The following is a 25,839-nucleotide window of genomic DNA, read 5'->3' as shown; positions in this document are numbered from 1 at the left end:
GTATATTTGCCCCGTGGGGGAAAGGAAGAGCCAGATTCTCACAGAGCATCAGTGAGGAGGCTGAGTTAATTATATGGCTAATAAGTAATTGTTAATGAGGGGGAGAATTGTCACAGAACATCAGTGGTCACGAATTAGCAGAGTGCGTGAAAGAGGGGAACTGTCAGGTATGCTGGGCTCTTGGTTCACTTGTTCTCATGACTGTACATCAAGGTTTTAAATGGTTCTGCTTTGTACTGAGGCAAAATAAACAGCCTTGAGTGGATGTAGTCAGACTAATGATATCTTGTGGTGCGAGATCTCACTTGTTGCATCTCCCAGCTATCAGATGTTTGAAGGTGTAGGATGAGACAAATTGTCAGGTCCACAGGAGAAGAACACATCGAGAGATAATACAATTGACTGCATTTAATGATTGCTGCTGCGTGTCTGTGCACTCCACAGGGATAATAGGTCTTTTTGGTTCTTGCCCATTGGACACATATTCATGTTGTCTTTCAATCTGCATCCTCGGTCCTTTCTCAGAATTTATTCCAGAGCTGTCACAGTTCCCAAAGTTACATCTTGCAGTGCAAAGGGCACAGTTGTAAGCCTGCTGGTAATGAAAAGATGAGAAGGGAAGGTCTGGGGGGTTGCCTCTCCCCCTCCCACCACATTTCCTATCCATTGTTACCTGCCATTTTTGTCTCTGTCACCCAAACAAATGTGTTTAAAACCCCCACTTCCAGAAAAACCTGCTATCCTTAGGGGCGTTAGGTATCAATTCAGTCACAGACTGAACAACCCACAGACCTTGGCAGGGTGTTTTGCAAAGGGGAAGTGGAAAATACATTTAATGCCACCTTAACCTCTCTATCTGGCTTGCTTGTAAAAATCAATCTCTCTCTGCTGATCTGTCTAGCAACTTGTGAACTTGCCTGATAGCACACCTCAGTCTCCCCAGCTGGAAGCCCAGCTCAGGGTTTCTTGCAGCCTTTTCCAGGGATGCAGACTATGGCACCCGCATGTCCCCTTCAGGGAGCTGGAAACAGCTTGGGGCTTCTCAGCAGCATGGTTAGGATGTGATCTAACAGGGTTGTTTAAAGTTGGGATGGGGAACCACAGGCTTTTGTGAAACATCAAGTCATCCATCGTCGTGATTTTCCCCTGGAAAACCCATTAGGAAGAACTTCCTTTGTGGCAGTGGCGTGACACACTGAAAAAGGACAGAATGTCCCAGCTCACACCAGAGAGGCCCTAGTATAGATCGAGGTGCCTGTGCTGTCACAGCTGTAAGAACAGAATATATTATGGGTGCTAATTATATTAATTAAAGTTGTGCTGCTGTTTGTGGGAATGTTTCCAGAGAGGAATGCAGATTTTCCCCATTGTTTTATTTCCGGACAGGAGCTGGAGGCCTGGCAGGGGCCAAGTCTGTACAGCGTGAGAACATACGTGCTGTGATTTCTGAAATGTAATAAAATGCCCAATCTATTTTAAAAAGGCAGCCACTGAAAGCAATATTCCTTTTCTTTGGATTGTGTCCACAGAGATTTTGATGCACGAAGCACATGTTTGCTCTCTCTCTAGCACCCCTAACTTGACCCATCCACACAGACGCCCATCCTGGGAACTGCTTTGTGCCTCACTTTACCTCCAGTTTCAAGAAAGGAAATAGGATAATTAATCTTCTGTCTCCTTGTTTTATTTGGGACATCCAGTCTTCAGGACCTTACCCTGTGTCTCCACATAACCTAATCCTATGGAACTGTCACGTTTTCACTTTGTAACAGAGCAATGTCAGTACTAAAGTTGTGCTCCTCTATATGGTTTGAGATGAGTCTTGGACTGTGGAGAACCCCTCTGGCTTCAGGGATGAGCTGTACTGTTCATTGATCTTGCCGTTTCTCCTCCCTTCAGCCCATCCTGCTTGTCTCAAACCCCAGGAATATCTCACGGGGAGCATTGCTGTAGGTTTCATAAGGCTCTCACTGCTGTTTGTTCTTTTTTCCTCCTTCCCAGTCACCAAGGCCTCAATGCTTATAGCTAAAACAAGGCACCAACTCTGAAGGGGCAAGGTCCTTTATTCCACAGTGCTCTTGCCACGGTAGGAGAGGGCAGCTGCTGGCAGTGTAAGTGGGAGCTGTCTCTTAACACAAGTGCTCTATTTGTGGGCTGCTAAGGACTCTCACAATGATGCAGAGTTCTGGATGTCTCCTTGTGGAGGCTGCAGAAAGCATTGTCTCTTCTGCTTATGGCCTATTACCAACAGGAGCTGTCATGGGGCATAGACTGGAGGGAATTCAGAGGTAGCTGTGCCAGCTCGTGTCTCATATGGACGCAATTGGCTTGGCTGTCTTAGCACTGAGGATTTTCAGAGCAGCTTTAATCTGCCCTGGCCTAGACCTTCTTGTTTTCTATCTAGATTCAATTGACAGTAGCCAATTGTTGCCCTTTCTTCAGCAAGAGCATTTCTCCCCCTCTGCTTAGTAGCCTATTTTCTTAAAAGCTTGTAAGAAGACAAACTCTCTTCCAAGCTGGCTGGAGACTTTTGAGTTATTAGAGAACCTCGTCCTCTTCTGCTCTGAGCATCTTGATGCTTAATGCAAAAGTTGAAACAAGTGGAGGGGCCAGTTCTAGTAAAACCTGAACTAATCTCTCTTTAGTAAAATGTCATTTGTAAAATCAGCAAAAGCCAATGCAGGAAGGAAGATGTGTGTGCCATGTGCAGGTCAGCAATGCTTGTGTGTTCAGCACCTGACCTTGTATTGGTATTACCTTTTTGTCTCACTAGAATGAGAAAATCTTTTCAGCTGCCTCCCAGCTTGTGTCCTAAGGAAGAAGATTGGAAATCATACATTTTGAGACTGGTAAAAGGGCTTTGAGAAGACTTTCCTGCTGCCCCAAGGTGAGCTTGCCTGTACAGGATCAGTGCCTGTACTTTTCTACATGTTTACAAGCTGCAGATTCAGATAGATCAGTTGGTGTATGGTTTGGTACACAGAGAGAAAATGAGGACAAAGGCTTTATCAGTATGGTGTCGGAGAGGGAGAAGGGTTAGTTCTCAGCCCTGCTACAGCCTTGTGGTGAGACCCAATGCAAGCCACTTCATCTCAGCACATAAAAGAGGCCCAAAAGGAGGTCCAGTGACACATCTAAACTGCCCGTCAGCACCTTTTGTACAGACTGAATCCTGTCCCAAAGAGCAGATGCAGTTGCATTGACCACAGTGGTCATGCCCACCCCAGTGGCCTTGTAAGGCCTGAATGAGGGACAGAGAGGCTGGCCTTGCCCATCAGAAGCAAGGGAGCAGTTAGCAAGATGTTTTTGTTGTCCCACATGTTATTCCTCACCACTGCAGCCCCTTGCTTCAACTCCTCCAGCAGCATTGTTTTAGCAGTGTCTAAAAGTGTAGCCACACTCCGTATTGCTCTGCCTAATCTTCCCCATTTCCAGTGACATTCAGTTCCCTCTTTGTTTTGCTGCTGTTTGATGGCCCAAAGATTTGAGCCTTTCCATCTTTCAGCCTGATACCTTTCTGAGCAAATGTAATCCCATGATTACAACTTGCACAATGTGTTGTTCTTCCCAGTACAAGCTGTCTCAGTTGCCTCAAAACTGCAATAACAATTATCTTTAATAATCTTTCTTGTTCAGCTTGTAAGAGGTGGCTTAGCTACAGAGGATGAACTTGAGAATTTTCCTAGCCCAGGTCTGGTATGATCCTAGACAGGTTTTAATTTCCTACCCCTTTGCAATAATTAGTTGGTGGTGAAACCTGAGTGGAAGTTGTCTGGCCTCAGAGAGCTGATGTTTGCTTCCTATGACAGATGAAAGCAGGAGAGGGGGTGAAAAACACTGGGTCACACTGCTCTCACAAGACTTACAGAGAGAAACAACAGCTCATCTTCATCCTGAAATAATTGCTTTCAAAGTTAGAGCTTTCTGGGCGGGATGTGTCAGCTGCAGTCTCGGGAAGAGTTCCTGCCTTCTGAACCGGTGACCAAAGGGTTCAGCACAGCTTTCTAGTGGCAGATCTTCACCAAAACCAGTCACAAAGTCTTCCTCTGCCTTATGGCACATTTCCTCAGTCAACCCTGCTCTGCTCCCACAGCCCCAGAGGCCCAGGATGGTGGTGACTACATGTGAAGCAGAGGAATGAGACCAGTGTAGGGTTCAAGGAGACTGTGGGTGGGGAAGAGAGGAGAGAATCATGCAAAGACAAAAGGGTGATGAACCTCTGGGAGCTCAGGTCTGGCAGGATGAGGTGGGGTGGTCTTGGTTAATGCCAGAACTGACTGCCCCATTCTCACACCTACAGCCAAAGGGGTTGTTCTGGCTGGAGCTGATGGAAACTGCTGGCCACAAAACTGTTTTGTGTCACTGAAAATTAGGGAGAAGGAGGAGACAAACAGCATTTCTCACACATCTTCAGGGTGCCAGGCTTGGGGATTTCAGCTGGCAGTACCTGGCCTATGGGAACATTACAGGAGCGTGGTTTGGGTAAAGGGCTTGCAGATGGGCCACGTGTTGCCTTTACTCCTTTGATTTCTGTGTGTTCACCCGTGGGTGAGCTGAGCTGTGTGTTGTTTGACAGAAATTGCTTCTGACATACTGTTTATGTCCTCAGCTGGACCTGGAGGACCTGTGTGAGTGCCTCACACAGCAGGACTGGGGGTGTGAACACAGTGGGGGAGTCAGGGCCAGTGGCGCTGGAGACACAGGACTGCACTCCAAAAATAGTTGGATAGAATGTCTTCAGAAGGGTCTAAAATACAACTTGCCTGGCAGTGGTGCTGCCTAGCCAAGGGAATTTTACAGAAAGTGAAAGCAAACAGGGGAAAGTGGGAGCTTGGGCTCATTTTACAAACTGGCCTGAAGTCAATCTGTCCTTCACACCGAAATGAATTACCCTCAGGCACTGGGTGTCTAACCCATAATATTCACTGGGTGTCCACAAGCACTTGGTGGGGAAAATAAAGCTTTAGCAGGTTGTAGAAGCTGATACCTTATGTGGATTCCTTTTCCAAATGAACTGATGGGTGTTCTGGTCTCGCCATACCACTTTCCTCCCATCAAAAAATATCTAAGCAGCCAAATAGCTTCTGTTACTTATGTTTGGGGATTGCAGCTGTCCTTGAGTGTCTAAAGTAAGCATAAAAATCTGGGTTTTTTCTGCAGGATAGAAGATCAATTTGGGGTCAAGTTTTTGTGTGAGCTCGATGCTCTCAGGCCTGGTACCTTCTCCGGAATGTCTGTGGGTTTTATATTGACTCTGGTTTCCTTTAGTAGCTTTTTAGGGATTGATGGTTCAGTGGGACCTCTGTATCCATCTCCAGGCTCCAAGGTCTCTGCTGGAAATCTGGGAGCTCTGCCCTGCTTAATCCACATGACAGCAGCCTCTGGGACCTGGTGCCAGTCCTTGATTGGTCTAGGATGAAAGCAGGCATCCAGTCTTTGCAGGAAAATCAGTTTAGATTCATGGGGCCTATGATGTTCTAGATGAAACCTTGTATGGTTTTTTTTGTGCAAACAAGGGTTTGAAAGGCTTCTGATCAGTTCTGTCTGGTTCTGCTACTCACATCTCCACCCAAGGAACCATGCTATCCAGCGCTGCCCTGCAAATGCAGAGCAAAGAGCTCCCTGCCTTGAAAAATTGGGATTCTTCTGGTGTGGGTTGGCCCTTCTGGGTTCCAAATGGGTCTCCTGTGTGTGTCCCTGCATTGTTCCTGTCATGTTTCATCTGTGGTCTGAGCAGTGTCCTGTCTGCATTGTGATTTTTCATGCCCCTGCTAGCAGCAGGAAGCAGGACACCATTTATGTTTAGTATTTTCTCAGTGGAATCAGCAGTTTTCCTGGCTGTGCCCCAATCTTGATGTTAATATGTTTCTCTCTACTTCAGGCTAGAAGCAACACCTGCATAGCAGTCAGCTCTGAGATTATACCTGCTGGGCAGCCTGTTTAACAAATTATAGGTTAAGCCAATTAAAAGCAAATGAAAAGGAATGATAACAAGTAAAAGGGGTGCTTGCTGGCACTTTCTCAGGGTATTTAATTCTTGGCTGACTACTGCTGGTTTTTTCCATCCTTTACATTGACTTCCTTCCCTTCCCTCCACCTTGCTGCAGAGGGATCTCAGCTGGATGCCTGGTGGGGCTGGGTGCAGTTGTGGTGTGGGCAGGCTCCTGGGTGACCCCTACTCACTGCACAATGAAGCAGAGGCATCACCTCTCCCTCCTCCCATCCCCAGCACAGTAAATTTGCTCATTGCTATGAACCTGTAGTTGGGTAGTCACAGAAGCAGAGCTCTGAAATGCCTGTGCAGATGCACATGCCTATTGATGGATCCAGCTGGCAAGGATCTGAATAGGTCTCAATAATTTTTTTGGCCAGGTTTCCTTCAGAAGTGAGGCTCACATGGTGCTGTTCATGTGTGTGTTTGTTTGTCTCCCTGCTTTGCTTTTGTTTATCTGTTCATCTCTGTTTTGTGCAGAGAGAGTCCTGCTCCTGTCCTTCCTATGTCCTGCCTCTTACCCTTCCTCTATCCTGCCTCCTGCTCTCACAAGGACTGGGGGTACAGCTGGGAGGGCTAAAATAAAATACTCATTTGACTTCTGCTCTGGCAAACGAAAAGGCCAGATCAAAACCTGAATCAACGTGTGGGGCAATTCTCTCTGCCTTGGAGGGACCAGCAACCAATTCAAACGCTCTGGTACCTCACTGGCATAATACTAAGTCCCACAAAGGTTCCCGCCACCCCTAAAGAGGCTTCTCTCCCCCATTTTTCTCCTGCCTGTTTTGGAGAGCAGAGAGAGCTTCCCTCCCACCTCAGAGCCTGTGTTCTGGAACTGAGCCTCAGTACTGAGAATATAAAACTTTGCAGCAAACCCATAAATTCCTGTGTAATGTTTCCTATGAATTCTCCTGGATTATACTGCAGGTTTTATGAATGCTTTCTAACAAACCCACCACTTGTGATATAACTAGCCACTCAAGTGCTATCTGGGGAAATTGTATTGCATTAATTTTCTTAATTTTCACTTCTCTTGCAGTCAATTCTTCTACTCTTCTCTCCCCATACAGACACTTCTGCCACTCGAGTATTAGAGTCAACTTTATGTTGTCTATAAAACCAGGTCATCATCAGTTCAGTCCCTCTGCAGCTGTTTCTATTCCTCTGGCCATTCAGGTGGCTGCAGACTTGGAGCAAGGTGCAGAGCAGGAGAGTTTATGGCTGAGCAGATGAGCCAGGGAGACTGAGAGGCTCAAACAAAATTAGCCATGTGTTGCAGAAGGGGTGAGCAAGGTGCAGAGAAGTCGTGTCCTTCCAAAGGTGCCATGTGGGATTCAGGGCAGAGGTAGGAAGAAAAAAGCACATCTCGTCATTTCCCAAGTCACAACAACCTTTTCTCAGTCCCAGTCTGGTGCAGGAGTCTCTGCTCTGTGTCGTGGGTGGTGTGGTTATCGCCAGGAGCTGAGTGAAATCTCCTGATCAGGAAAAAAACAACCGAAACTGTGTTGCATGATAAACACAGGGAAGGTTTGAGTTTGCAAGTGCCTCTTGACCTCTGGGCTGCTCCAGAGCCCCTTGGGTGTTTGCTGTGGGGAGCTGTGGACCTTGGCTCTCCGTTGAGAGTGGCCTGAGGCTGTACAGGAGCAGCTACAGAGGAACCACAGGGGTGAGTTAGATGAGAAAAACATCTCTGCATGTTCTGCACTTGTACATCCCCAGACCTGCTGGATCATCCCTGGAGGGAACAAATGAGTTAACTTGACCCAAAATGCCAGAAAACAGCGCTCTGGCTGAGCCAGGAGCTGAACTGTCTCCTTAGCAGTGAGGATGTTGCTGTGCTACAGGTACACCTGAAATACTACTCGTAGATTTCCAGGCATTGATCCAGCGTGGCTTACAGGTCTCAGGCCTGGGAAATAAGCTTGAATGGTTATAAAAGGTATAAATTACTTTAAATTAATAATTGATTTAATCCATCTCTCCAGAAGCCGAGATCACCATGTTATTGAATCACAAATAAGCTGCAGTTGGATACAGAACTGCTTGAGAAATGCACATACTTTGGCTTCTTGCTCTTTCTATAAAGCATATACCATTTCCCACTGAGATGAGTAGGTGTTGTACAAGCCCCAGCAGTGAGCAGAAAATCTCACAGGGAAGTACCAGTGCACTTTCAATTCACCCAGCATCAAATTGCACCCATTTGAACACGCAGAGGAACCAAGAGAAGATTCCTCCCTGGTGAGTTAGGGATGGGAGGAGCGTTTGCCTCCAATTTTATAAAATGGGGTTAAACGTGACAAACACCCAGGTGAGCCTGTGATCCTTCTGTGCCTGGGGATGCCCTGAGCAGTGCCTGGCAGAGATAAGGGATCAGCTTCCTCGTGGGCAAGCTGGTGGTAAAAGCCTGGAGGCAGAGAAGATGTGATGCCCTTGGTAAGGTGAGGCTTTTAAGGAGGGAGGCCCTAGAGAAGATGCTGGAGACCATCGGATGAGCTTCTTCCCTGACAAAGCAGTGCCAGCTTCTCTTGTCCTGGAAGCTGCAGCAGCAGAGGGGGAAGGCTGGGGGCACATACAATGAGTCCCCCCAAAAATTTCATTGGAGGAAAGATGACAGCAAGGAGATGGCTAGAAAACTGGCTAAGGGAGCAGCAAGGAGCAGTAAGGGACATGCTTAATTATTCACAGACCATCAGATACAGCAAGTCGTTGAGTTACTGCACTTAATGAGGTAGCAGTTGTGAGCACTCCATGTGTGTGCTCCGGGCCCATCTTGAGTGCAAAGGAAAACACATCAACTGAAAGCTCTCTCCGAGGTACTTAATGAGGTGCCCCTCATTAGCTGAATCTCTAGAGCCAGCTCTGTGTTTGCTTCCAGCCTGGTGATCCCACGGAAAAATTACTGCGTGGTGCTGCTAACACAATTCAGTCCATAATTGGAAGGGGATGGGAGTGTGCAGAGTCAGATTCTGAAAAGAGAGGAGAAAAGCAAGTCTGCATGGAAACCAGCAATAGTCATTAGGAAGGGGGTTTCTTCAGTGGAGGTAAATTCTGTGCTGGCTGGGCAGGGACTGCAGATCAGAACTGAAAATGAATGCTAAGCTCAGATCCCCATCCCTGTCTCTGAGGAGGGAGGGAACGTTCAGTTCTCATCTGACCAGAAAGCCAGGGGAATGCTTCTATAACCCCCTGTTCTTTTTTAGATAAATTAATGATCAATTAGAGAGCACATGTAAAGATGATGGGGAACCTTGCGTTCAGAGGAGGCAATTTCACTCCTTTTAAACAGTCACAGAAACAGTCATCCAAGTTGTTTCCATTAGTTGGGTTTATTTATTTTTCCTTCTCTTCCTTAATCAAGTTTGCAGGTCTCAGGCTTTTCAGAAAACAGCTGGTGAATTCATCCCATATCCAAACACACCACAGTATTTTCAGGGCAATCTCTCACTTGCTGGGCATGAGAAAATTGTTACAAACCCACCCTGGCTTCATTAGGTCCTGCAGATCATCCCCCAGCAGTTTGCTGCAGCACTAACCACCTCCCCCAGCTAAGCCAGCGCCAGCCAGGCTTCTCTCCCAGCTGCAGTTTCTTACCCTCAGCCTCAGATGCTGCTTTGTTTGTTGCACAGTTTGATCTTCAGGATGTTGGATACACAGACCATTTTTTCCAATTTGCTTAAAATGGTGGTGAGTGATTCTAGACACCACTTCTGCTGCCCAAGGAATACACAAACAGACAGGTTAAGTGTCCTTACTCTCTTTTTACAAATGATTTAGTGAGAAAAAGAGTGAAACCCTTATCCTCTGCAGACCTTAGAGAAGCTGAGTCCCCTGGGTGGTGGGGTGGGGTGGGATGGGATGGGATGGGATATTCACAGTATCTTTGCAGTTATGCTGTGTCTCTGGACGGTGCACAAACTCTGGAAAGCCTCTCCACCGCAGTTTCCTACTCTGACCAATGTGTGTATCACCATTCCCCAGTCCTCTCTCAGACAGAAATCCCTCACATCTGCATGTTTATGTAGCACCTGGCACATAAACGCACATTTATTCCCTGATCTCTGTGGAAGGGGTGAAATGTTAGTGTTACAAAAAGCATACTGAAAGGTGATGAGGGAAGGGATGTCCAGCTCTGACCACATTTGTTGAAAAGTCCTCCTGTAAAGCAACATCTGCTTTCAATAGCACTTTATGATTTCTCAGCTCTACGCTTCTTGCTAAGGAGGATGTCAGATTTAATCAGAATTTCCCATTATCTTGGTAGTGATGATAGCTGAGTGCCTTGTGTTTAATTCTTACCTCATTTACATCTCTGGGTGAGGAGTTAACAGGGTCTCACTGATGCTCAAGGCAGCTTTTCCCTACCTTCAATGTCTGCATGTGGGGTGGGAAAGGGAAACAGTACAATTTCAGTGAGTTACAAAATTAATCACTAAACCATGTCAACAGAAAGGTGCCTCTGTCTGGTTCTTGTCCTGCCCCAACAGTTTTTCTCTCAGCCTGAGTATGTGAGTAGTGCTTCCCTGTATCTGCTGGCAGTCACAGCCTGCTGGTGCTCACCCAGGTCCCACTGCTCTGAACCCACTGACACCAACACCTGCTGGCATGTCCCTGAAATGGTGTGTGCTGGAGGAGAGAGATTTGTTTCCTAATTTATCTGTTTATGGATCCCATCAGTCTGTAAATGGTGTGGTGGAATAGGAACCTCTGTTTTGTGCCAGTTGCTTAAAAGAAAAAGTTCAGTTTGTCAGTGAGGGCAAACACTGGTGACTGCTCTTTGCAGGAGGTGCAGCTTGTTTGACTTGGGGTTCTTTGTCTCTCTTTTCAGCTACTATAAATAAGGTTGCATATGGTTGTATGACCATACTGCTGCTTTCTGCTGAGGATCTTTTTCCAAAGCGTGCTGAATTAATCATGTATGAGCTGCCATAGTTCTCATGGCACATGGGATTTCTTTTCCTTCTCTGGATCCTTCTTGTGAAGGCAAAGAGATCCTGGTCTTGAAGTCATTAGCTGCACGTCTACCACATGCAGTTAATCTCAAACCTGTGAGAAGCAGCTGCTCCCTACGGGACCAGTGGGTAGTTATGGGGTCTGGTGAGGAGTGTGTGCTTCTCTGTGTCTGCTACAGGCAAATAAAGGAGGACTTCTGGTCTGTGGTGTCTGAGAACTGAATCCATCCTAATAGCAGGTACTTTGAGGGAGAGGAGAAACTGCTCACTGTGTCCAGTGACGGCGCTGGGAGGGCGTTGGAGGAACAGAGAGGCAGAAAGATTAAGTGTATTAGGAGAGAGGCTTTGTGGCAGAGCTAATGAGTTGGAGTCAAGTGTTTTAAACAGATGCTTCCCCAGGCTCTGTGTAAAATAAAACTTGTGAAGGCACAATGGTGCTAGGCAATGTTTGACGTGATGACCTTATAATCACTTCATTTAAGGATGTGATTAATGATCTGTGCTATGCCATGTTATAACTTGATATCCCATATGGAGGCCAGAGACATCTGCCGTGTTACAGAGGGTAAATATTTGCAAGGCAGCATCCTACAGACCTTGTTCAAAGCTTGCTGAAGTAACTGCAACAACTTCCATGAAGTTCTGTGGGATCTGCCTAAGCCACAGAAAGGTCTGAACAGTCTGGTTTTTTCCTGCAGCCTGCAGTTGAGGAGATAGAATACCCATTGAAAAGGTTTCCAGACCTTCACAGAAGGATTTCCAGCGCTGACCTTGAATTTTCACTTAATTCGTGCTTATTTTGCTGCTCTGGAGAGTTAAGGACTCACCTTGTGAAGAGTTCTACTGTAGTACTGCAGAATGAGCCATGAGGGGCCTGAAAGTTTTTGCAAGTCACAAAAACTTTCAAGAGATCACACCCGTGTCCGAGCTCTTAGATATTTTGAAGGGACATGAACTGTATCACCCTGACATTGCTTTTCTGCCTGTATTTCCAGGTCTTAATCATCCTTATTGACTTCGTGTTGCCTTGTGAAGCCCCAGTCCTTGGGTGAAGACTATTGGATGTGAAACAAAAGCATCAGCTCCCTAAGCAGTGACAGGCTGATCAAGGACATGTCTCCTCTTCAGACAGAAACACCATCTGTTCATGATGTTGAGTCTGACATCCCTCAAAGCTAGCTTTTCCAGGAATCCAAACTGGCAAGAGTGATGTGATTTGTGCTGCTGGTAATTAGTATTTCCTGTGGTCTGGCGTGCTGCAGGTTGACCACCAGGTGGATATAAGAGGCATAAATTAAGTCTCTTTTTGTTGTCTCACAAAGCAACGTCAGATCTGTTCCAAAGGGGATTTGGTCTCCATGTCCAGGGACAGGTTGAATTTGGAAAGCTATAATTCATCTTTTTATGCACAGTAATAGCTTAGCCTGCTTCCACTGGGAAACAGATGCTGATGGTTTAAATCACCATGTAGGTGCTTTTCCCTATGGGGATGAGGGATATAAACTTATTTGCAGGTGAGGCACCTGAGCATGCCTGGAGCCAGCCTCCAGTGTTGTCTGTGGCTCAACTGGGCAGCAGTACCTTGCTTAAGGGAGTTCTTGAGTGGCTGGATGGACAGAAGGACACTGGGCAGGCCAATGGATCCTTTGGTGGATTTGGTTCCCGAGGCTGAACTCCTGTGGTACATCATCCAGCGTCAGAAGGTGGCACAGCTGGCTGGCCTCTTCCTCGTGTACAGGGCTCAGCCACAAGAATTGGATTCAGAGAGGACATGGCATATGGTTATTGTTTCCTTTCAGATTCCATCATTTTCGTTTTTCTTCATGATCAAAATTCCAGTTCACCACTGCTGGTTTGTGATGCCACCAAAATCCCATCCTCAGGAATGTCCTCAAATTCACCTAAAGCATACTCCCAATAGGAAGAGCATAAATTCTCTTGGAAGGACAGTTCCTTGTTCCTGTAATGTTTCGTGTTTGGGGCCCGACTCTGTTCTCATGAATATCAGTGATTCTTGTGGTGCTGCTTCCATTGCCTTGGCAGCTCCAATGCAGATCACATGTATTGGTGTATTCTCCCTGGAAAAGAAGTGAAAGACAAGTAAAACTATTATAGTGTGTAATGTGTAACATACTACGTACAAACTACAATACATAAAGCAAACTCTGATTTCAGTTAATGAGGAGCCAAGAGTCCTTCAACTAAAATCTCTACCAGCCACTTCTTTTAAAGAAGATATAACACTGAAGTCTCTGATGAACCACATTTGAAATCACGAGGGAGAGCAGCTGATGGGCACACTCTGTGGTTTTGTCTCTTCCAGATCAACTACACCTTGTCGAGATCTGGTCAGCAGAGAGATCCACCATATGACAGAGAGAAGCGAAGTGAGTGTTTGACTCCTGGGAGAATAAAGCCACGTAACTTCAGGTCTGCTCTTCCAGTGATCCTGCTTGCTAATTAGGTTGTCAGTGAGGCGTTGAGAATTAAACAGAGGAGACATAATCCTCCCCTGCAAGATAATTAAAAATATTTGCCCCTTGCTGATAACTGACCCGCTGATTTCCTCCTGTTTGAGAAAGCTTCATAAAAAATTACTGATGTCTTTTTGTAATAGAACAGCCACTTGCACAGATGTTTCCTGTCTGCTCACTTTCCAGTATTTTGAGAAGGTGTCACAGGAAGGAGAAACTTGTTTGAAACTCTGGAAGCCTGTTTTGTTTGTTTGTTTGTGCGAAGGGGAAAAATTATCTCCAGATCATTTTAAAAACCGTAACAAACCACAAAAGTGCTCTGGAAGTAGAGCATCAGATCAGAGGGTAGAAGCAAAGCTTTAGTGATGCTGGAAGTCAGGCTGATGGTACCTGCTGACTGTCCAGTTGAGATTCCCATCTGTCCAGGGCTCAAATCCCACACAACGTGGCACGAAGGCAACTCTTTATACCTTTCTCAGTCTGTCTCCCAGTCTCTCCTGTTCTGATTTCAGCTTCCTCGACACTGTGCATGGGATTCTTGGCACGACTGGATCGTGTGGGAGAGATGTCCAGGTCAGGTTACAGGGTTTTGAACAGAGGGGCTTGGTGGGTTCGGGTGGGCTGACTGCTCTACAGGTACATGGTGAGGAGCTGCAGCAACCTGAGGAGATGCGACCTGGTGAGCAAATATTGGTATTCTGCCTACAGTCTTCAGCTGAAATGACTAATTGGGAGTTGATTGAGCCCTGCTTTAAGGGAGTTGATGGACACTATGAGAAGCCATGGGCATGGGAACATCTGCTAGTGGAACTGGGGACAGCTGGCCCTGATGCTTCAGGTCATGAAGACAGTGCTGCTCATGGTGAGAGAGCTCCTGGGAAGAGAAGAGTAAAAGTAGGAATCATCCCTGCTGAGATGCTCTGAGTACATCGAATATTGCAGTTGTACTGAGTGAGACTAGGTATGAAGTGTGTCTGCCAGGTCTCTCTGATAAGGAAAGCCAGTTTGGGTCTATATTCAGAAAAAAACAAAAGTTTCACCCTGATGTGGGAACAGTCATATGGGACTAGGTAAAATAATCTACCTTACCTATTATTCTACCTCAACAGCTCTCAATAACAGAGGCTTAGATTAGAAGGACAGTGGCAAACCTAGAGCAAGCTTTCCTCCTTAGTTCATTCTCAATCATAACATGGTGAGCCAGAAGCTGCAACTGGTCTTTTGTGTTTGACAGTCCAGTTTTATCTGTGTTCTGGATCTGAGAACATTAATGCTGGTGTTCTTCATGGTCGAGTCCTGTGATTTTAATTACACATTGTACAAGGAAGTGTCTCCTTCGTGGGTTTAAATCCCCTGCATTGTAAATTCACAGCTGCCTCTAGGAATGACAAATACTAATCTGTTTTTTGCCTCCTTCTTTATGTTGTAGACATGTAAACATTGCTATAGAAATTGACCTTTTTCCCTTCTGAAGTGCCAGAGACAGCACAGAACCATGAGACAGAGAGGATCCTGCCATAGTGCAAACTTTCAGACAGACACGGTGGCATTCAGAGCTGGTTTGGAGCAACAACAGATTCAGTCTGGCATTTCCTTCCCTAAAGAGGCAATTAAACTGTAAACTCGCAGAGAGGTGCCAGTTCTGGAGATCTCATGGAAATCTGCAGGGGGATATTTCTGCAGTGACCTTTGTCTAATGATCTTATTAAGGGCCATAAACTTCCAGGCATTCTCTGTCTCCCACACACTCTTGTGTGATGGGCACGGTTCAGCTGGCAGCAGCATGGGCTGCTGCATTTTGGTCTTGTCATGCTGAGGAACTGGGCCATTGGCATGCTGCTGTTCTCCTAAGTGTGGATGCTGCTCATGTGCTTTCACTTGAGTATGACTCCCAAACAAAATCCTTTGAAATCTTCATGGATCATTCTCACCCTTCCCACCTTTTTCAGTTATCCTTGCAGACAGAAACCTCACATAGCCAGTGTATTGTATGAGGGCTTCATACGTGGTAGTCACCATCCTGACCTGCTCCAGGCCAGGAGGTGATGGCACTGAAGCCCAGCCTTTGTGGGTGCAAAAGGGCTTGAGACAGGTTTCTTAGTACTGAAACCAGAATCAGGAACTGACAGTGGGAAAAGGGAGGCAGGCAATGTTGCCTCACATTCAAAAATTTCTGACTTCAGCTAATTTCTGAATTCAGCAGAAGCAGGGAACAAACAGCTTCTCCCAGAGAAATATAATTTCTAATCAGCCGAGAGTTGGGATCTTTCCTCTGAGGAAGGCAGGGCTTCCCAGTGCCTGGCAAGTTTAAAACTAGAAGCCATCAGTCTGGTAAAACCCCCTTGGCAAATCATGAATGCTCATGAGCTATCAAAGCTCCACAAGGAAATGAATCTGCTCTGATTTATACCAGTGGGAAATCTAGCCTTTAATTTTAGTTCTTGAATTAGCAGTTGTTTTAATCACATGAATGCAGTCTGCCAGGTTGTCAGGGCCACATGTGCGAAACACAGAATTATTGTTTCAGTGGAGCTCGAAATATGCAATGTTTCAGTAAAGCATTTTTATTGGGTTTATGGACCATTAAGCAGAAAGTGTGATGGAGAGACATGCAACAGCAAAACAGAAGCAGAAGCAGCCTTCTTCATCAGTGCTTTGAGCAATTAGGGGACAACTCACAGGTCATTCAGTATTAATTGGCCCCCTTTGGAGCTTCAGTGCTTTATGAATGCTATTATACAACTTGATAGCAGTGGGCTCGAATCAAAGACCCTGACAGTATCTTTCCCTCTGACATCCACTGTTCCTACATAAACAGGGTTTATTCAACTGCTTCTGTTGAGCTCTATGGAGTTACACCAAGAATGAGTTCAACCACTCTGGTTTCTACCCAGCAACAGTCAGCAAACACTGAACACCAGTTCTGCCACATGTAGAGTTGTCTCTCTTGGATGTGCCAGAGGGAGATTTCTCTAGAAAATCTTCCACTGTGCACTCTCCCCTCACTTCTCTGGTAGGGTTGAGTACTGAGCCATTTTGAACTTCATGTTACGAGTCCAGGGAATCCCTAGAGGAGACACTGCATCTCTGGAAAGATCTGAAATGAGATTTCCCAGTTATTTCTTTCTATAAGCCCAGGCAGTCAAGGCATCTGATCAGTACTGCTTTTCCAACACCCTCCTGCCCTCTTGCTCAAACAATGCAGTGTGCCATTGGCTTTACTTAAGCTAAGGAGAAAACAGAGTTGTCTTCCTTGGCAGAGAATGAACCCCTTTCTGCAAAGCTTGTTTTTGCCTGAATTTCTAGGATGACCTGCAAGATGAAATGCAGTATGGTGCAGTAGAGGAGGATGCTGTATTAAGAATACTCAGGTTGGAGTGGTGCCTGGAGAATAGAGAGAAGTAAGTGTTCATTTCTCTTCAGTGATTTCTCTCTTTGACCTTTGTTTTTCACCATCTTTGTTACCTTTCTCCTTTTCTCCCTCTCAATCATGAAAGCAGTAATTTCAAAAAGAAGGGAGCATGATTGATGTTCAGTCAGCTCCAGCCTGGTTTTGTACAGGACTCTTCTGCAATAAATTGGAGAGAAGCCTCTGCTCAGCTGTTGCTGATATTATCCAGGCTGGTTACAGCAAGTGTGGGCATGGAGAGCAGATGAGGACATGTGAGTATCAGCACCTCTTCAGCTGTGGGTGGATTATCTACACACCATCCAGTGCATAAGTTGCAGTTTGCTATGTTTCCTGTGGTCACCAACTCTGCAAACAGACAGAGGTTGGCTTCTTAATATGGGAGTTAAGATTTTGGCTGTGCTAGCAACAGGGTCTAGCATTAGACATGTTTTTAGAGTAAGTGCCTTTGAGTGTACCTGAGATCTGATTGCCACTTTAAACATCAGTTTTGCATCTGGGGACGGTTTTCTTTTAATTTGCCAGCCCCCCACACCCTGGACGTTCCGCCTCTGGAGGTCCTGTCTCAGCACCCCTCACTGCCGGCCGCCCAGCAAAGACTCCCTCCTGCATCCCTCCCGCATCCCTCCAGCATCCAAAGGCACCGCACACCAGTTGTATTCTTTTTTTTTTTTTTTTTATTCGTAACGTGCGTTTCAGACCTCTTCTGTTTGAGAGATCCGTGCCTCGCTGCAGCATCGAGAGCCTACATCCTACTCCTTGGCATTTGGCGGTGTCTCCCCTTCTCCCCTGCGGCGGCCGCGCTCCGTTCTCCGCCCCGGGGCCGCCGCAGGGCAGCTGGGGCTGACCCTCGGCGTAGACGCGCTCCTGGGTTTTTCCTCTCCCTAGGGAAAAAAAAAAGGGGGATGTTCTGCTCCGGGCACCTTTGTGAGCTGAAGGGGGCGGGAGCTACAGCCTCGAAGTAGAAAAGGAAGAAGGAAAAGGAGCGGGGAGAGGGCGAGCGGTGCCGGACAGCGGGGAGCGGTGGGCTGAGCCTCGCTGGGCACCGCGGGTTCGTTCGAGGAGGAGGAGGAGGAGGAGGAGGAGGCAGGAGAGGATGCGGCGGGGCAGGGATGCTGCGGCTAAACCCCTTTCTGCCTAAGGAGAACGACATCTTCCTCCGAGGGGAAGGAGGAAAGTGGGGAGAAGGCAGCCGAGCTCGCACAGAGCCTGCTGAGCTCTTTCGAGGACTGTACGCCTGACACCCCAGCAAAGTTTCCGGACCTCGGTGACGAGAGGGGAGGAGGGATGTGAGATCCTTAGCCTCCCAGCTCACAGCTGGGCTTCCACCCCTGGCATTGCTGGCACTAGCCATGGCTTTGTCATCCCGGACTGAAGGGTGAAAGGGAGACCCGGGACATTTCTCTCCATCACCTTCCCTGGCTCCACGTTCCAGCCCAGGTGAGTGTCCTCCCCTTCCAGACACCGAGGCTCTCTCTGGCCCTGCCGGAGAGTTTCCCAGCACTTTTCCCAGGGAAAAAAAACTCTTGTGCTTCTCCTGATAGCTAAAGGGTGCGTGTCTGTGTGTTTGTGAGTCTGCCTGTGTGCGGGAGGTTGTTGTAGCTGCCTGACTGCAATTTCTGTTTGCTGATCACAGTCATTATTTTGCTGTTCCATCACACCTCTAGAAAGGAGACTCATCTGGAGTCTGGCAAATATTTTGGTTGTGCTGTTGCAATGAGATGGTGTGGAAGGATGACAGCTCGATCCCTCTCATGACAACTAAGAGGGAAACGTGCTTAGCTGTACATGCTGCTGGTATGGCTTTAGATGCTCCTAAAATGCTGGATGAATATGTCAGCATGTCCTTCGAGCTCTAGGAAGTCTCAGAGATACGGATGAAAGTCTCTCTTTGCCCCCCTGAGAATATAGGGAGGGATGGATATTCCCCTGGAAGGAATCACTATAGCCTCTGGATTTCCCTCATGCTAGCTTGGACATGCAGCTTTTATTCTTATAGCAGTGCTTGCAGTAGTGCATTACAAGCTGAAATGTTGTTTGGAGAAGAAACCTACACTCCAACCCATAAGAAAAGAACCTGTTTCAAACAAAGAGCCCAAAGACAACTTTTTACAATCCTGATGGAACAGAAGTTGTTCATTTTGGGCAGTATAATTTGGCTGGAAAGTTGTTCATTTTTTAAGCCATTGATTTTGCTGAAGTGAAAGGTAAAAGCTACCAGAGATCCTCAGGTAGGTCAGCAGTGGCAGCTGACCCACACCAGTATATTCTTGTGGCTGAGATGGGAACGGGGAAGGACCCTGACCCTATTACCTACAGCATCAGCCTGTGTTTTAGGAAATGACAGGAGAGCAAAGATGCTTTTGCTGTGCATGACAATCAGAATAAACATGGACTTTGTGTTGTTGCAGGGATTTATTAGGTAGAGAATAGCATAAGGCATTCTGTGGCTTTGGTTTGTTTATTGCTTTATCCTCTACTGCTCTGCTGGCTTTCTCATCCCCATGTCATCTGGTTTTCCAACTGGAGTCCCTTGTGCATAATCTCTGATGTTTTCCATGGAGATCAAGAAAACAGCAAACAGTGATCTACTTTCTGAATGTTCCCAGTCCAGAAATACTGTTTTCTCCGTGCTGTTGGTTACCCTGTGGTGTGTGTGCAGGTCATGTCCCAACCCTGTGACAATGCCTGTCTTCCAGGATTTTCTCTCCCCAAGCTCATGGAAGAGGTTCCCCTTAGAATCTCCAGGGAGTCCATCACTTTCTGCTGGGAAAAGTCTGTTGCCCCATGTAGCTGCTTCAAGCAAGGAGGATAGGAAAGAAGTTTGGGCTTGGGCATAGCATGGCCAGAACACCTATGATGCAGCTATAGAAAGGGTGTGATAAGCCCCAGAATTGCTCACACAGTTTAAATGAGATCTCAAGCCTGACTCCTTTCTTCCCTTGTCACTTGCCAGGAGGCAGATAGTGGCTGTTTCCTGACCAGTCACTTGGCACAACCTGTCAGCTGTCTCTCTGTCTTATGGGGGCCCAAGGAGCAGCCAATGCCTCCTCCAGTCAAGCTGCAGCGTGAGAGGTCTCAGTTCTTTACATTACACATCCCTGTTTCTGTACTGTAGATCTGGTCCCCTTTCCTCCTAGGAAGCAACCATGAATGCCTGGGAAGCTAATGGTACCTGAACCCATTCTGAGCTCAGCTGGATCATCCTCTCGTGTCATTTATCCTTCCGGAGTGGATCTGTGGTTCTCTTTTACCTACTGGGGTGAACTGTCCTTGGATGGACCACCCTGATTTATCATTGTCCATGGTGCTTGAATGAGCCTCTTCTCCTCCTGCTCCCCTGTTACTGCCTGGCAAGGTCCAGTGAGGATTTTGCCCAAGCTTAACCCCCTACATTCAGGGTTCTGTAATGATGAACAAAAACTGCTAGGCAGAGAAAATAAGCTACCAAGGGCCGTGCTGGGTGATATCACTACAGCCTTGAAAACAGCCAGAAACCAGCATGGTCTCTTTAGAGTGATCACAGGTGACTACTGAGAGATCCAATGGGCAACAGGTTGAAGCTCCTCTTGAAAATTTCAGTGGTAGCCTGACCTCTGGTGATGTCTTGCCTAGGAGTAGAGGCTGCCAGCTTATTTGTGCATCCCACTGGATCCCATGATAGCTGTCTGGCTCTCCCAGGAGGGGGAAATCTTTCAGAATGGAAGTGGGTGAGGGCTGAGGAGTCAAGAAACCTGGTAGAGTGAATCTGTGATGTGATTTAACCACAAGAAGCCACACAGTTCCCTGGTGAGCACTTTGCAGTGGGAGAATGCAGGAGGAAGGGCCACACTGGGCTGTCTGCAGCCTCTGTGTGCAAAAGGTTCAGAGTGGCATTCGCAAGAGCTGGTCTGCAAACAGTGTGTGTATGTGTGTCTTTAACCAGAAGCTATCTTGCTGCTGGTCCAGGGCTGCTGAAGGAGGCAGAACCAGGGTTCCAGCTCACATCAGCATGCCAGGGTTCCCAGGCAGAACAAAAGGACACTGCTAGGGAAACATGCATATGTGTTACCCTGGCTAATGGAGAAAATACCCCTTCTCCCTTGGACATTCTCAGTTTCCTGAAAAATCTTTGCCCGCTGAGAGACCCCTTCCCAGTCAGGCATTCTTAGATGAGGAAGGATTTAATTTTTTCATGCACCTGTCCCTATTGGCTCCAGCTGATGTCTCACTGAATATGAACTTCACTTGAAGTTCACTGCTGCACTTATTCAGGTCTAAACAAAAGCCCAAGCCAAGGAAATCAGATATGACACCCAATAAAGCAGCAGAGAGCTCTGCCTCAGCTGGAGGTGCCGGAAAATTTTATAACCTAGGAAACATGTTGAAAATGCCAGGCTGATCCCACTGGCATGTTTCAGGGTGATGGGTGATGGTTTATTGTTTGGTTTGATTTTATTTGTTTTTTTTTAATTTAGCAGGTGTAGACTGGTAATAGCACAACAGTGATTCTTGGCTCCTGCAGTAAAAACTGTGTGTATCAGCTTTCTGCTGACAACACTTTTGAAAGGATTTGACAGCAGAGAGGGGAAGAAGCTCGGGAGCTAGGCAGGGGAGTAGGAGAGAGCAGACCGCTATTGTTTGCCATCAGGCTGGGAAGAGAAATGCTCTCCTGCCTGTAAAATCAAAGACATCACCAGCAAACTGCTGACAATTTGGCCTCTGGCAATTTGACTTTCCAGCGAAGTACAGCAAACACAAAGCCAGCTCTTATCACATCCAATAACCTTCTCCATGGAGAAGCTGCTACTGTCAGTCAGGACTATGTGTTCCTGTCTTGGGTCCTAGGCCGATCCACACACAGGCTCTTTTTCAGCTTCATCATCTCAGTTTCCATGAGCCTCCATCCAGGAGCTGCTGTTGCTTGTGCACAAACATTGTGCAAGCTTGGTTTTACAGTCACTGAGGCAAACAAGTTCCTGGTCCCTTTCTGTGGGATCTCCTGTGATCACGCTGAAGACGGTGTGATTCATGGCAGAAAGCATGGTCCAGCTGACAAAACACACACATTTGAATCCTTTTCTTATAGACTTCTGTGACTGACAGTGTGTCATTCACAGTATCTGTGGATGGCATCATCCATAGGGATAGCAAAGGACATTAAGCACACTGGGCTCAGTGCTCCAGCCTGATGCTGACTGCATGTGACCACCACAGTCAGGGAGAGCCCAGACTTGAGAGCAGGCTTGGGTTTGCGCTTAGTTGTTGGCATCAGTAAACCTGGAGAAGTTGCTGGGGGAAAGGTGCCGTGGGTTCACTGCTCTGACAGCTGCATGGTTCTTTGTTCCTCTCCAGGGATTTCCAGGAGCAGGAGACTGGAGATAGCCTTCTCAACACAGCGTACACCCTGTGAGGACTGAAGTGACCTCTGAGACTCATCTCAACATGTTCAGCGAAAAGAGCAGCGCCTCTTTGTCCCAAAAACCCATCCAGAAAAAGACCCGACCTCAGGGCCTCCCCTCCCCTGCTCTCTGCTGCGCTTGTGGACTTTGCATCATGCTAGCAGGGATCAACATCACTTTAGTGGGAGCATTTGCCTTTGGGACCTTCCTCCCCGTGAACAACCCTCCCATCATCATTGGACCCATCTTGTTGGTGGTGGCTTTCACGTTCTTTGGTGCCTGCTGCATCTGCAGCCGGAGGCCCCCAGCTCATGGGGCCAGGAAATCCAAACCAGGTTCCAACATTGGGCTCATCAAACCTGGCAACACAGCCTTTGAAATTGAAACTAGTGAGCACACGGTGCAGGATACCACTGCTGTTCAGCTGAGCCCCACAAATTCCCCCATCTCCTCCAAAAAGTCCACACCGGTTCATGAGAACGCCAAGACTTGCAAACTCTTCACCATGGAAGGCAACGGGCCAGTGGCCAAATACACCACAGGAGGAGAGGCCATACAGCTCAACTTGCCCAGGGACCTGGCTGCATCCTAAACCCAGGCAGAGCTTTTGTCAGCAGCCAGCCAAACACTGCAATGGCTGGGCTGGAAAACCCTGATGTACCATCAGTCAGAGGTGTGGGAAAGGTGCTCGTGAAAAGCCAGTAGACAGTCAGGTCTCTCCGAACCAATTTAAGGGAGGAGGTTGCAACAGCTGAAAAAAAAAAAAAAACACCAGATTTTTGCCGAAACATGCCCATTATATGGTTTTTAAAAGAAAATTGATAATGATGTTGCTGTGAAAAGGTGACTCTCAGTTCCTGGAAATACACTGCCTTTTTTGGGGAGCAGATAGGAAGAGGGGAATGAATTAATTTGTCTAGTATAATATGGAAATGTGATGGTTGGAAGGAGAGGCTACATGGGACTGACAAACGACAGCTCTTTCTTCTCAGAAGTGAAGCAATTCTTGGACATAAAAGAAGCAGGAATGCAGTAAATTACAGCTTGATGCTACTCAGTCACAAGAAGATTTCGGCATTTTTAGTGCCAGACTTTTTGACAGTAGGGACAAATCTATGTGTTTGCTATTGGAAAAGCATTGTGAAACAATCTCCCTTCTGTTGAAAATCCTTGCAACATCTTGCCTTCGTTTGGGTGATTTTGCCACCCATTCTAAGAGAACTAATCACAAGGATCACAATTAGTGCTTGTGTTTTCCTCTTGTGTTAATGAGTTTGATCTGCAGCTGTGCTACTCCACAAAGTATTTATCTTGGAAGGTCAGGCAGGCTGAATCCTGGAGTAACCAGAGACTAACAGGAACCTGAAAATGAAATTTTTGGGCAATGATTATGTACTGAGTGCTAGGCAACTTCCTTCCCATATTGTTGTGGAAGGCTGGCCTGGGGCACATATCACCTCGGGGCGGGGAGTAGATAATTTTATGGGCTTCAGTATAGCTGTGCTGAAAAATGGTGAGTGCATCTCCTTCCCTGAAGTGACTGGGAGATCCGTTACAAGGAGTGGATCTCTTCGCTGCAGGAAATGGGATGCTCAGTGTGTTCATGGGCTTGCAAAGCAATGGGATGAGCTTGCAAAAGGGAATTTATTAAGAGCTGTTCCAAGCAAAGACACCCCCTCTGCCTTGGAAAGACCCTAATCTGATGAATTAGTGCTGCAAAGGATTTGTGTTGTGACAGGGCCACGGCCCCCCTGGGCCACAAGCAGAGCTCTGCATGGCCAGGCTGTGAGAGCCACATGACTGGTGTGCTGGGTTAAGTGAGGACACGTGTGCTCATAGGGGAGCCATGGTGCTGTGCAGTCCATGCGTGTGGTGTCCTGGTTGCTCTGGGCAGCCACTGTGCAGTTGATGACCCCTTCATGAACTTGGATTGAGTTTGGATTGAAAAATTCCTTCGTGAAAGGTGACTAAACACTCAGTCTTAATGTGGGTCCTCCCTGAGTGCTGCAACAGTTTGCTGCCTTTAACAGCTCCTTCTACAACAAGGAATTACATCCGTGATTTTAGCAGGGCTGGTCTATACTGGCTGGAAGGAGAAGAGGCAGGCTTGGGAGAAGGATGTTTGTGTGGGTCTGGGAAGATGTGGGTTCAAATGTTTGGTGCAGCCTCCAGGTCCTGGGCAACTCATTTAGTTGTGCTGCTGCTCAGCTCCCTGCCTGTGCAAAAGGAAAAACTCCTGCTCCCAGCTCCACTTAAAGCTGCTTCAAAGATGAGCAGCAAGGTTGGTATTAGCACACCTGAGTCTGGAGATTGCTTGAAGGTGGATGAGCCTGTATGATCTGATCTCTGCATGATTTCCTTTAGAGCTTGTTTTCACGGGTGTGCTCTGCCTCCAGCACCGCCTGCCATCGGCATGCAGGAACTGCTGTGCTGAGCAAAAGGCTCCCATGATTTTTGTCTGCCCATGAGTGCTGTAGCCATAGCTTGCTGATGTAGGTTTGATTCCCAGCTTGCCTTTTGGAATAGCAAACAACAGTTTGGAAGTCCTTTAGAGGCGTTTCCCACATGAATATGGTTACTGCAGCACTTTTCTTTGAGCACTTGGAGCCAAAAAGTTAGTAAAATTAAGTGGTAACCATACAGCTCCTTTTTTTTATTCACTGAAGACTTGAAAGCCAAATCTGGAGTGCATACTGAAATGACTCCTTATCACAGCTGCACAGTGAAATGCTTCCAGTGCTGGATAATACAATGGCTGATCCCATACAAGTGGAAGGCCCCTTGGGCAGGAAAGAGGACAAAAGCAGAACTTTGAGGGCCAGTTAGGAGTTTGGTGTGGTTCACTCACATTGTGGCATCACAACCACTGCCATATAGGAAGTCCTGACACAGCCCTGGGGCCTGGCACATCCTGTGCTGCCCATGCAGGTCACCACAAAGCCGGTGTTGCTCTGGGGGCTGAAATCCTTGGGACCTAAGAGATGACAACCAGCAGAGATGGAACCTGGGCAAGCAGAGGTGTAGGACGAGTGAGATGCTGATCCCCTGGTGTAGTGGGTCTGTCTGCCAGGCCATGACCCCAGCTGCCTGCCTGCAGAGCCAGGTGGGCATGAGAACAGCTGCTGCCTTCCTGCTTTTGCCTTTTTCTGTCTTTTGGAATTTCCATGTCTGTCTGTCTGTCTCTCCACTCTCTGACTGGCTGTTACTAATGTTTTTGTGAATCTCGTGCCTCCTTGTGTACTGGGAGATAGGGAGAGTTTCTTGTTCTCCAAGTCAGTGTTTCTGGTGTGAGTCTTTTTTTGAAATTGCTATTTCCGTATGTGCAATGTGGAATTTGGAAAAGACAGACCCATTAAAATAATTGCACTCAGAAAGCATTTGGCCTGCCTGCTTTTTCAGTCTAACAACCACCTTCTCCCTTTTCCCTACACTGTGTGTGCCCCAGTCCTGTCTGTATTCATTTTGCCTTGTGCTCCTCGCTCTCCTTCTTGATTTCCTAGAAATGCAAGTACCTGCAAGGAAAAAAGCATCCCTAAAAGTTCATGTTGCCTCTTGAATGCCACTTTTCCTTGAAGTCCTGGTTGTCTAAACACTAGTCCCACTGCCTACTCTCACAACCCTTGTTTTGACT

General features: G+C 47.1%; 1 protein-coding gene across 4 annotated transcripts; it reads left to right on the top strand.

Annotated features, from left to right (window-relative positions):
• Positions 1–2,779: 2,779 nt before the first annotated feature.
• Positions 2,780–25,582, top strand: TMEM275 (transmembrane protein 275). Of its 4 annotated transcripts, none has more exons than XM_027649223.1 (2): positions 2,780–2,887; positions 22,162–25,582. In XM_027649223.1, the coding sequence occupies exon 2, from the start codon at positions 22,252–22,254 to the stop codon at positions 22,798–22,800; it is 549 nt and encodes a 182-aa protein (XP_027505024.1). In that variant the 5' UTR covers positions 2,780–2,887; positions 22,162–22,251; the 3' UTR covers positions 22,801–25,582. The 4 variants fall into 4 exon arrangements, with proteins under 4 accessions (XP_027505024.1, XP_027505021.1, XP_027505025.1 ...); XM_027649220.1 differs by lacking the exon at positions 2,780–2,887 and adding an exon at positions 17,680–18,267; XM_027649224.1 differs by lacking the exon at positions 2,780–2,887 and adding an exon at positions 18,355–18,378.
• Positions 25,583–25,839: the final 257 nt, after the last annotated feature.

Source organism: Corapipo altera, unplaced genomic scaffold (genome assembly GCF_003945725.1).
Source record: "Corapipo altera isolate COAL_440 unplaced genomic scaffold, ASM394572v1 112, whole genome shotgun sequence".
Classification (NCBI taxonomy): Eukaryota; Metazoa; Chordata; class Aves; order Passeriformes; family Pipridae; genus Corapipo; species Corapipo altera.
This window is presented reverse-complemented; position numbering and strand designations above follow the sequence as displayed.

What these genes read in the sequence shown, in the direction of transcription:
- TMEM275 (XM_027649223.1), top strand. Translation starts at nt 22,252, where the DNA reads ATGTTCAGCGAAAAGAGCAGCGCCTCTTTGTCCCAAAAACCCATCCAG.